This window comes from Ailuropoda melanoleuca, chromosome 5, assembly GCF_002007445.2.
Source record: "Ailuropoda melanoleuca isolate Jingjing chromosome 5, ASM200744v2, whole genome shotgun sequence".
Lineage (NCBI taxonomy): Eukaryota > Metazoa > Chordata > Mammalia > Carnivora > Ursidae > Ailuropoda > Ailuropoda melanoleuca.
The window spans coordinates 101,548,201-101,560,791 of record NC_048222.1 but is presented as its reverse complement, the minus strand read 5'-3'; the positions used below and the strand labels follow the sequence as shown (position 1 = coordinate 101,560,791).

Genomic DNA, 12,591 nt, shown 5'->3' with positions numbered 1-12,591 from the left:
ATCAAACATTCTTATCCCACACCCTCACAGGTATTTGGTTGTATACCTAGAAGTTGATTTAATGCTTTTAACTCCTTATTAGGGTATTAAATATTAAAATCAGGACTCATGACAACAAGGAAGTGAGAGAATTAGGGAAAAAATTGTGGAAAAGAAGACAATCCAGAGCCAGAGCTGAGGACTATACAATGACCGGATCCTCTGCTCATGAAACCAGTCAATTTCTTTACATGTTTGACTTTGTGCCAACTTACATAGACTTTGCTGCTCCTTACAGAAAGTTGCCAATTCCTATCCCTGGCTGCTAAAATCTCAATATCCCTGTATTCAGAATGAAGTTATGGTTCTATTCCATTCACCTCATCAGTTACCAGGGAGAGACAGAGCGGATTGTTTCCTAAAGCTCACTGTTCTGAATTGCGTACAGTCCTCTCAGGATGCCCACGTCTGGCTACAGGGGTCTGGAGCTAAAAGGTTTTTCTGAGAGAATCCCCAAACAACCTTATAGGTCCAGTTGTACTTTGGGTACCATGAACCTTGGCTATGTGATTATGACTTGTGCTTATGTTCTTATACCAAATTTTGTCTCTTAGGCCTAAACTATATTCTCCTGTATTTGTCTTATATCCCCTGGAGGACAAAAGCCATGATTTCCATTTTCTTCGTTAACTCCTTCAGAGTCAGGTATAAGGTTCAGCATAAACTAAGAACTCAGCAACTACTGATGATTGCCCAACTGGAATTACTGAATTGAAGGAAAATGATGGTTTTTAAGGATCAAGAAAAGGTACCATGTATCTAGTTTTAGGAAACAAAATGTTTATTGAAATGGCATATAGATAAATTATCATCAGCATAAAACTGTTAGTGGAGTTCTCAACATTTAACTCTTAAAATGAAGTGAAGCTTTGTTAAGTCCATTGTCCCAAAGGAAAAATATTATATTTCTCTGTTCAGATAAAGTCCTTTAAAAAAAGCAGATCACTTTTGAAATGGTCTTTTAAATGTCTCCAGCCTATGACCAAAAACAAAAATAAAAAGATGTAATTCTTTCCATTTAAGAAGAAGAATTAAAGATGAATGATTTGGGGGCAATAAACATGGAAAAAGTACTTAGGCATTTGAAATGCTAGCATTTACTCTGATTTTATTAGTATAAACTAAAATATTTAAGAAATAATACAAACAAATAAATCACAAGACAAAATGACATGTTATCATTAAAATACAAAATACGGCAACAGTTTTATTATTACATATTTAAGAAATAAGCTAAAATGTCATCTTCTTAAATAACAAATTTTAAACACCTCTGAGTTCAGTAATTTGGGAATATAATCCAAAGTGAGTTTTAGTTTCCATGTGAGGCTAAATACTCTTAATAAAAGACTTAAAATTAATAAATATAGTAAGAGAAAATGAAACTTTCGAAAAGTTTCTGAAACTTTGTGGACTAACAGAAATTAACAGTTTAATTCTCAGGGTAAAATGATTTAGTCATATTCTATTTCGACATGGTGTTCTGGTCCAACCTGTTTGGCTCCCCCAAGGTGGTGCTGCTGTCCTTCTCCAATGGCTAATCTGTTGAATGGGATTATCTTCATGGTGGTTTTCTTCATGGAATACCACCGGGATTGCCAAGTGGCCCAAATAATGCCATTATCGTAACCATTAGGAGTAGACGTTTTTGAGTAAGTGCCACCTAAAATAAATTATAGATGTACATATAATTGCTCTTGAATTTCCTTACCTCAGAAAGTCTGTAAAGAACGGCTTATTACAAAATACATTGTCCCTTATATCAAATTTATAGTTACCTACTATCTGAAAAATTCCTAAAGATTCCTAAAATCCTGATTTACAATTGAAATACATTTATTATGAATCAACCTCTATATCTATATTGTACTTCTTGATCACATCCATACTTAAATGTATTCCTTACTAACAGGGCTAGAACCCCAAATTGCCCCAATCAGTCTCTCTTCCTGAGCTTAGCCATCCTGGAACCAGCTATTATGGACCACCTTTCCCACAAGCAAGTTAGAATGGCAGGAGTCACAATTCCTGGTCAGATGACCTCAGGTCATCTAAAAACACAATTTCACTGAAATGTATAGGACTTTAGAAAATAGTTCTGGAAAGTTATTTTACATCTCCATTATACAGTGAAGACTTCATTGATTTGCCTTCTCCTTGTCCATGGGCACCAGATCTTACATAATTTTGTAAAGGGTTGTCTGAGCCCAATACTGGAGTGTACCACAGGCGATCAACATTGCTATTCTGAGTCCTGTGGATCAAACACCTTCCCTGAGAGTGTCTTTTAATTACATGGCTTGTAAGTGCAAAGATATGTTAGGTTTCTTAAAAAAAGAAGAAAAAAAGAATGTTGTGAAAACCAAAGGTAAAATAATTTAAATAGCTTGTAAGAGGATTATGGATCATCTCTTGGCTAGCACAGTACCCTGAGGAGGTCAGATTGCTTATCTTAATGGATCTTTCAGAATCAGTAGAGCTCCCCCCACACATAATTGTTGGGTAGTAATAATCGTTTGTCATAAGTCCAGTGTTTGGAAGTATTCAAGCCTTAGAGCAAACTATAGCTTGCAACCCCCGTTCTAAAATAAGTGCCTACACTTTTCAGGCTGGACTCCTTTTCTCTCAAGCTCTCCTGGAACTGTGCCCTTACCATGACTTCCCTGCTCTTAACTCCGTTCCTTCAGACACCTGCTCGCTGCTCACTGGTTATATCTGTCACATAGCTCATGGGAAACTGCTCCAGGCTAATGTGCTCACAAGCATACATATGATCATGTCAGTCCATCCATATCATACATGTGGTAAGTCTAGGAGAGATACCATAACCCAAGGCTGTGGATTTCCTATAGAGGAGCTGATTCGAGGTATAAGTTTAGTATTATCGAATTCTGGTTTAAAACGGAGAACTATATAATAAGCCCCCAATCTCTTTACTAATTATTTCTCATTTTCTTATAGCTATTTTTTACCTTTTATAAAAATATAGACTATACTCTAATTCATATACGTGAGGAAGAAAGCCATACCTTTGTAATAAACTCCATTGAGGTGGCCAGCATGGCATTTGTTCATCCACCAACCAGATCCATCCTGTTCGGCACAGTTTCCTTCGTACTTATCATTGTCGTTGTCCCAGGTACTGAACTGCATGCCATTGTGGGATGTGAAAAATTTATCACTAGGGTCATCGCCAAAATCATAGCCATCAAAAGCATCTCCGGCATCTCCACCAATAAAGTAGGCATATGTCAGGCGGTATTTATCAGCTTCAGGTCCCACCTTGAACATGGCATAGTCTGCAGTACTGTAAAGAAGGGAATAGAGACATCATATCTTGGCCCTCATTAGGGATCTCAACATCCCCTTTTCCATAGGAAAATTGTTTGGAATTTTTAACTTTGCTTCCTTGATCTGAAATGTGCTCATTGAATCAAATTTTCTGCAAATCTGGCAAGAAGTGATGGATGTGTGAACCAGTTCAGAACTCATCAACACCAGAATCGGTCTAGAAGCATCTAGAAAAATCGGTCTAGAAGCTTTCAGGGCATCCCAGTGAAAACTAAAAACATCAGCCATTTTAATGCTTTTTGCCTCTAAGATCCTAATATCAAATCCAGGTGTGTGCATGAATCTAATTTCATATTTTCCACCTTTATCTAAGTGTTCAGTATTGGACACACACCGTTATCATAAACCACAGCAAATGACACTGAGTAATCACTCATTAATGCACAAAACTTGAAGGAGTTACAGCTCTATTAGCCACTCGTGGCATCTTGAAGGATGAGGTCCAAAAGGGATTTTTCTTTCCCAGAGCAGTGTGATGGTGACAAGAAGGAGGGCTTCCTAGAGCATCACATGAAAGAAATGGTCCCTGTGTGGCCCACAAAATACAAGCTGTAGCATCAGAGAGAGATTCTTCGCTGGGAAAAAGTTGTGATGAAGGGTCAGAATTCTATGGAGTTCAGGAAATAATGGGCTTTGGTGTATGAATAGAAATTTTCAGAAAATATTTAGCCTCTTCCCTAATCTCCAGTACTAGGAAATTGGGAGGTGTTCTCATAGGAGAGAGTCTGCTGACTATGGTATTTTCTGATTAAAAAAATTAAAAATATGTGTTTGGAGATAATATATTTCATTATTTCATAAACAAAACAAAATGGTTAGATTTTTTTTTTGAATTTTAACTAGGAATGCTATGCGCAAACCTCCCAGGTTGCTGTGAGTATAGAGGGGTCTTTATCTCACCAAAGGAACTAGCTGATTTAATTTTAGTGTAGCTCATGGATTGACTGAGTGAATTGTCATTAAAGCACCAGGAAATTTGAAAAGTCTGGATTCACTTTTCAACCAGGATAGTCATTGGAGGAGAGGTTGTAGGGTCAAACTACCTGAGTTCAAATCCAGGTTTTACCATATACCAGCAACGTGACCTTGGGAGCGCTAATCTCTAAAATGAGATTAATAATGGTACCTTCCTCATGAAATAGTTATTTGGATTAGATTAAGTTAAAATTTCATGCTCAATGTCTGGTACATATTAAGTGCTCAGTAAATATTAGCTATCTATTAGTCTGTATGTTTCCAGGGTAAGTAGATTACATGCAAACACTCTCCATCCTCGATGGGAACTATCTCTTCGAACTACCCAAGAGCCAAACTGACTCCTGGGAAAAATGGTTGGATGTGCTCTTTGCATTTGTTAGGCTGTCTTTGCTATTGGCCTATCGATAATTGGAAAGTTCACATTCCAGACAGTGTCTACAACAAAAAACAGGAGTCCTTTCTAAACAGTACCTGGTTCTGCCATTCCAGTCCTCCAACTCTATTCTTAATGCGTATGGTATGGCCGACTGTGTGCTTATCAAATGAATCTTCTCATTTCCCAGCCAAAATTCTGTGTTTCCAGTAGGAGACAGATGTCCAAATCCTTCTTTATATTGAATCCAGTTTTTCTTGAAATCCAAACTGCCATCAAGTCTCTAAGTACACAATTGCATGGACAAAAGGAGAAAGTGGATTATCAGTGCACATAAAGAAGATGCTATAAATATCTTGTTGAAAATCTGGATAGTATGATTCCACCATTTACTAAATGAACTTGGGCAAGCTGCCTTAGTTTCCTCGTCAGTAAAATTGGAATAACAATGCCTATTTCTTAGTGTTGTTGCAGGATTGCACCAGAGAATTAAGAGAAATACTGAAGAGTGTCTGGTACATAGAAAATTCTAAATCAGTGGTAGTTTTAAAAAGGTGTTTAGAGGAAGGACTTCAGAACGTCAACTTGCTATTGCTGATTTTTATACTGATGGTGGAATGGTCAACCCATTGCCCCATCTGTGTATGCCAAACGGCACTTCCATCTCTCACTCTCTCTGAGCGCCCCCTGCAGGATTAGTTGTAACAGTGATCAAAAATCAACAGAAGGTTAAAGGATCTGCACTGGGTATCTGGCTCTGTCAGAGGCAACAGAGGGCCCTCGTCTTGGAATAGCCCAACTGTAACCTCTGGAGGACTTTGTCTTTTCGTGATGGGAAGCCTTAGGTCTTGAGCTACCTGATGCAAGAGGTCTCTTCTAGTTCTTTGTCATTCTACTGTGATTATATGCTCTCATGAATCTATAACATCAGTGCCAACATAGTATAGAGTCAAAGCACAGACTGGAACCAGACGGCCTGGGTCCCAATCCTAAGTCTGTTGCTTATTATGTGACCTTGGGCAAGTTGCTGAACCTCTTGTGTTTAAGCTTCCTCCTCTCTGGAGGTAATGATTGTACCTCATAGGAAAATTGGGCAATTGTGAGGACTAATCGAGTTCATGTTCACAAAGTGCTTGCAAAAGTTTCTGGCATAGGGCGGAAGTTTAGCTGAGTGTTTCTGACATACACATGGGGAGGGGAAATACCTTCTGCAGCACTGTCCACCCATTTCCAGATCCATCAATTTCACAGTAGACCAAGAACTGCTGCTTAGCTTTCAGAGGTTTGAGAAAGTAAAGGCCACTCTCCTTGGCCCCCTTATTGGCAATGTCTTGACAATCTGAAGGAGGTGGAGAAGGAGGAGGAGAAGGAGAATGTTTTACTATGGTTTGAAATCCAGTTAGACTTTAGACTGTACCAGCCTTCACGCTGAGCTCTTCACAGTGTTGCAAACTACTCACATCCCAAGAAGCATTTTCTTACTTCTCACGTCATCATTCCTTTCAAACTAGTTTTAGTTACTCAAGAAAAGTCTAAGCAATTGAACACTTTAGACTTAATGGCTAAACACTTTCCAAATTATTCCTATATATTCCTATAAACACTTTCCAAATTATTCTTATACATTACTATACATTCTCCTTTGCTTTATATATTTGCTGTGATAAGAATCATCCCAAAATAAACCTTTCACTTACCTTTCCCAGTTATATCGTTTATTTGTACTGTGTCTCTGCAAGGTTCCTGACACTTTGCTTCAAGCTGGGCTACCTTCTGTTTCAGGTTATTGATCTTTTGGTTATTTGAAGTATATATTTCCTGTAAAAATCTACAAGCAGAGGGATAAGATAACAGTATTCCTTTCAGAGGAGTAATTCTGTATCTTCTTTACAAAATACTTTATGTTCTCAAGAAGTACTTCCTGATAAATTACTTCATTCTTAGAAAAATTATAAAATTATGCTACTGAATTGAGATGGATTAAAGGTCTAAGCTTTTGGGAAAGAAACTAACAGAGTGCTTGTCAATAAACGATGTTATCTTAAGCAGTCATCCTGATTTTCTTTTTAAGTAGGCTCCACACCCAGCACGGAGCCCAACATGGGGTTTGAATTCACAACCCTGCAATCAAGACCTGAACAGAGATCAAGAGTGGGCTGCTTAACCAACTGAGCCACTCAGGTGCCGTGGTTATCCAGGTTTTTAACATTCTGCCTAAAGGACAGCAGATAACAACCTACCAAGGGAGGAACTTGGTTAATAGGAAGACCACCTGATGTTTCTTAGGACAGAATATTCATAGGGAAGGAAAGGTTCTGCTCAGTTATTCTCATGGACTGAAGCTATTCCTTTTCACTGTCGGTCTACTGAGGACCTATTTATGGACTTCAATCTGTGACTTACAGGGGAAAGTATCTGGGGCATTATTTTACATAAAATAAAACAGGCACTTTCTCTTTCTCTTTAATGCTTCCATTTACATAGCTTTGGAAAGAGTCTGAGGGAAGTAAAAATCTGTTTCTGTGGTTTCTCACGGGTTGCTTGTACACACTCAGAAATGACAGCGAACTATCTACTATGCATGGGCCGTTGTATCTTTCTTTGAAGTAAAGAAGGATAGACAAACTATGTGACCACTTCTTTCTCTCCTGAGCCTTAGAAAATTTCTGCACAATAGCCTCCTTGAACTTCAATGATGGGCAATAATATGCAAATTATAATGCTAAAATAACCACAAAAATAATAATGGCTTCTGATACCAAACAGAAGATAGATCCCTCCTGGGTCACTTCAGCCACCATTTATCTCAATTTCCTATGCTACTTTGAGAATAACTGAGGGGAAAAAAATTGAGGAAGAAACTAAACTGTATCTGAGACCCTATGCTCAGAAAGTCTGTGAGTCCCTGGGAAGCTGTTAACAGAGGCATTTTACTTTCAAGTGAGGAGAGGAGAATACAGGACTCCAGGTTCATTGTGCCATGATCAACACGTTGCTTTACAATGTTTGTTATGCTTGGTATCCTAAAACACGTTTTTTTTCTGCACTGCCTTCAATATAATATACTATTGTAGCCAAGATCCTCCCTCTCCCTCTGCTTACTAATTCCCCACCACCGATTTGTTGGCATTTTTATTAAAAGAATTTCATTTTCAACAACCAAATTCCCCTCAGTTTGAATTTATGTTGTAAGTCAAAGATGGGTGAGGGGAGACCACTTCGGTAATTCTGGTCAGAACAGCATTTGAAGACATCTAGAACACCTTTCTCCCATATGATGATTAAAAACCAACGATAACCCAACGCAGTCACAGTGCACTAAAAACTCCTACCTCCACAGTGTTCAAGATGGTCAGGCATAATGCCAATTGGATTTTGTAAGTGGGGAAAAATAAAAAGGTTACTTCCACTGAAGCTCAGAATATTGAATAAAAACTAAGTCTGCCTTGGAGAGTAAATGAAAACAAAAATGCTTACCGAATATTTGATTCGTGTGATCCAACCAATGCCTCGTATTTTATAATTTCTTCCATCATTTTCTTGGAATCCTTGGTAGCACTCACGATCCTGTCTGTAATATGGGATCAGAGACATAAGAAGAGGTAAGTAAACGCAGCCACCGAAGCAGCAGCAAGAGAATTTCACAAAACATGGTCTTAGTCAGCCGTATGTTGTTTCTCACTTGGCTTTGGTGGCTCACTGGGATTATAGGTGACTTGGATGGATTTGATCACTTCTTTGGCTTCTGCGGTTTTGTTTTCAATTCGTCTGAAGAGGTCTTCCAAAGTCCGCAGATCATTGTCTACACCGGTTTGGTAAGTGGACAGGAAATCTGCAATCCCACAGGTAGTCGGGCAATAACTACCCTGCGAATACAACCATACACTGATCAGAAATCACGATTTAAAAAAAAGGCTGCCTAAAATCTACCAATAAAAACAGGTAAAACCTAGACGATTAAATAAAAAAAAAAGTTTAAAATGCCAAAGGCTAGTTGTGAGAGGATCTCTTCTCTTCCCCTGCCCTTCCCCTCTTCACGCACAGTGAGAAACATGAAAACTACTTACAAATCTTTCATCTAAGATGCAGCAGTTGTCTCTGGTAGCAACGTACTGGAGGAGAAAAACACAGACAGGTCACTAGTGTATCATATACTTTCCTACTTTTCAGCTTTCCGTGTCGCACAACGATGTTCTAGAAACAGCACACTTACTGCCAGGCATGTCGAAGGGAGCAGTAAAAGAGCATAGAGGTAGAGAATTAAACCCTGGGGGTTCAAGGACCAAGTCATGGTGTCGGGGTGCCCTGTCCTGTCAGCACTGTGGCCTCTGGGGTTCCGCTTGTCCCTTTATGTAAGCTCCAAGGACGGCCTGCACCGCCAGTGGCTGGAGCTGATCACGGGGCCTTCTTTCCAGCAAGGCGGGGAGGTCTTTCCCGTCTGTCTTTTTCTTCATCCTGGCTCCCACCCCAGGCTCAGGCAGGTTCCCAGCTTTGGCGCAGGGGTGTAAGCCCCTCCTTTTTGGCTCAGCTCAAGCTTTCTCCCCTGAACCACACATTCATCTGCGAAGGCTAGTGAAGCATTAGCCCTTGCTGTGCAGAGGGAGGGCACTGGGAAGCTGTGTGTTGCAACCTCTTCCAGTATGGGGCTGGGAGCAAATAGGAGGGCTGACCTCAACCAGAACAAACCCGCCCCAACCTGAAGATGAAGCCTGGTTCCATAATCCAACTTAGCCCAAGTCCTTTCTTGGCCAAGGGAGGAGGTAACACACCTATTTTGTTTTTTAAGATTTTATTTATTTATTTGACAGAGAGAGACAGCCAGCGAGAGAGGGAACACAAGCAGGGGGAGTGGGAGAGGAAGAAGCAGGCTCCCAGTGGAGGAGCCTGATGTAGGGTTCGATCCCAGCACGCCGGGATCACGCCCTGAGCCGAAGGCAGATGCCTAATGACTACGCCACCCAGGCGCCCCGTAACACACCTATTTTTAACCTGTGGCTGTGGCAGGAGAAGACTTTGCCTGCCTGAAAGAAGCAGCAGGTCCCAACTGGGCCGTATTCCCAGAAATGCATGAATGACCTGGAAATATATTCTTGCCCCTCTGTGTTGACCATTTTCTTTCTTTTTTTTTTTTCTGTTTTTTTTTTTCCCATCGAGATGGAATTGATAGATAACATCACAGTAGTTGCAGGTGCACAACATGCTGACTCGATACTTGTAAATATTGCAAAATGATCACCATAATAAGTCTAGTGAACATTCACACGTGGTTACAAAATACATTTTCCCCCTTGCATTGAGAATTTTGGAGATCTGCTCTCTCAGCAACTTTCACATACGCAGTGCAGTGTTATCAGCTATAGTCACCATGCGGTACATTATGTCCCTAGGACATAAGGGTTTTAGAACTGGAAGTTTGTGCCTTTTGACCACCTTTACCCGTATGTTGGCCACTTTCACAGGCTCTCCATCTGCAGTGAGCGTTGAAGCTCCGTGCGTCCCTTTGCCTGGAAGAACCAGTTGGTGTGGTACCATAGCTGCCACAGTGGGAAAGGGAGCCTACTCTGCTTTCCCTGAGGATCCATCTAGTTACCTCAGAGGAAACTCTGGATATAGGGGCTAGGAAACTCCACACCCCATCTATGTGACTAGAAGCATAGCTGGAGGAAAAGGGCAAAGTGAGATATTAAGGAGGGGCTGTCCCTTTTCACTCTGCCCCTAGAGTTTCCTTGCATATGGGGAAAACATGTTTATCTTCATCTCCTATTGATAATTTACAATTGTGCATTACCACTATTATTAATACCTCTGTTTTTTATTATCCCTCATTTCCTCCTCTGCAACCAAGCTTACTGCAAATTTTAATTAAATATATTAATGGGAGAAATACACCTGGATTGAAAGAAATACTAACACTTTGCTGTTTGATCCTTACAAAGGAGTATTCATTTTGACTTAAAACAGAGATAAATGTTTCTACTTGGTAAATAATCCAGAATCATCATAACAAAGTGAATACAACAAAATCAAATGTGTTGCCTTTTCTTTCCCTCTTAATAGCTACCCTCTCTGACTTACCAGTTATTGCCAATCACGTACCCTTACCCCGAGCCCATCTTCCTCACCCTCCTTATCTATTCATCTAATTAGTTGTCAACACTTGCAATTAAAACTATTTTCCCACTGTTACTTCTACTTTCTTCCTATTTTCTATTTTCACGGCCACACCCTAGAGGAGGCCTTCTTACTTCTTGTCTACACTGCTTGTGTAGACTGCCTGTTAACTGACTTCCCTTCCAACATTCCAGTCATTTCCTGTTCCAAACCATTTGTCGCACTGTTGACAGATTCCTCTTCCTGTAAATGTAGTTCAGATCCTGACATTCACCTGCTCAAAAATCTGTAATGACTTTCTATCTTCTATCGTAGTGAATGTAAACATAAGAAAAGTCTTTCCTATTGATGCACTTTCTCTCTTGATTCTGTTTCCTGTACCCTATAGTCCAGCCAGACCGAATTGCATAACAACCCCTTAGGATCCACCATCTAGTCCTACCTCTCACATGGTGTTCTTCCTGTTATATGTCATTCTGTCTGCCTGGATTGACTTCAAACCCACTCCTGCATCCTTGGCTATCAAAATCCTACACAACCTTAAGGCAGTTCCTGTTTTATGATTCCTACCCCTCCAAAACCGAACCCCCAATTATGGAGGCCAGCTCTACCCCTTTCATAGCACTTACAGAAATTTTTGGCTGTATATATGCATGCTGCGGCCACCTTATTAGATTGTAAACTTAATTTCATGGGTACCGCACTATTTAATACTCAGTGAGGATTTGATGACATTGAATTAAACTGGGCTGAGTGAGAATAAGACTTTAAAATTATTCAATTATCTCATTGGCCTGGTGTTAGGACAATTGGGAAGCTATCTGGGGGAAAAAATTGTCACACGTACCTAACTCCTTATGCCAAAAATAAATTCCAAGATTAATGGGCGCCTGGGTGGCTTAGTCAATTAAGCATCTACCTTCAGCTCAGGAACCCCATATCGGGCTCCCTGCTCAGCAGAGAGACTGTTTCTCCCCCCTCACCCCGCATGTGCTCTCTCTCTCAAATAAATAATAAAGTTTAAAAAAAAATAAATTCCAGACTAAATAAATATTTAAATATAAAAAAGGAAACCACAAAAATACTAGAAAAATAATATGAGAGAAATCATTCATAATACTTGAGTATGGAAGGTCTATTAAATATGACACAAAACCCCAGAAAAGATCGTTGAATTTTGACTACATAAAAAAAACTTCCTAGCCAAACAAAACAAAACACTATATACAAAAGACAATAGACTATATACACATGCATGTTAGCATATACACCGAATATCATTTCAAGATTACACACTAGAGTCTACAGAGGTATGGAGTGGAAGGATAAAGGACAAAGTTGGGGAAAAGGCTTCACTTTTTCTGTATAGTCTGTGTCTTTAGAATTTTGAGTCTATGCACATATTACTTCCCCAAAGGACATATAATTAAAACATGCAATTATCAATCACTCACAATGATTGAGTTGTTGTATTAGCAACTATTTCTTGATTCTTAAAAATTTAAGTATAAAAGACGACAAAAGCATTGCCTTCTAAGGAGTATATAGCCCAATTGAGGAGAATACACATAGGAAGTTGTTAAGAGTTCTGGAGTCCATCTGCCGGGGTTTAAGTCCCATCTCTAGGGGTGCCTGGGTGGCTCAGCCGTTGTTAAGTGTCGCCTTCGGCTCAGGTCATGATCCCATGGTCCTGGGATCGAGACCCCCATCGGGATCCCTGCTCCGCGGGAAGCCTGCTT

The 12,591-nt window shown here is 39.9% G+C and overlaps 1 protein-coding gene across 2 annotated transcripts; it reads right to left on the bottom strand.

Moving 5' to 3' along the window:
• Positions 1-797: 797 nt before the first annotated feature.
• Positions 798-9,113, bottom strand: FGG (fibrinogen gamma chain). 2 transcript variants are annotated; one of them, XM_002913851.4, is made up of 10 exons: positions 8,955-9,113; positions 8,809-8,853; positions 8,424-8,607; positions 8,219-8,312; positions 6,439-6,569; positions 5,947-6,080; positions 4,840-5,024; positions 3,069-3,346; positions 1,533-1,702; positions 798-1,015 (listed from the first exon to the last, which is right to left on the bottom strand). In XM_002913851.4, the coding sequence occupies exons 1-10, from the start codon at positions 9,030-9,032 to the stop codon at positions 1,001-1,003; spliced, it is 1,314 nt and encodes a 437-aa protein (XP_002913897.1). In that variant the 5' UTR covers positions 9,033-9,113; the 3' UTR covers positions 798-1,000. The 2 variants fall into 2 exon arrangements, with proteins under 2 accessions (XP_002913897.1, XP_011234120.1); XM_011235818.3 differs by lacking the exon at positions 798-1,015 and having other exon boundaries at positions 1,053-1,702.
• Between the last annotated feature and the right edge of the window lie 3,478 nt (positions 9,114-12,591).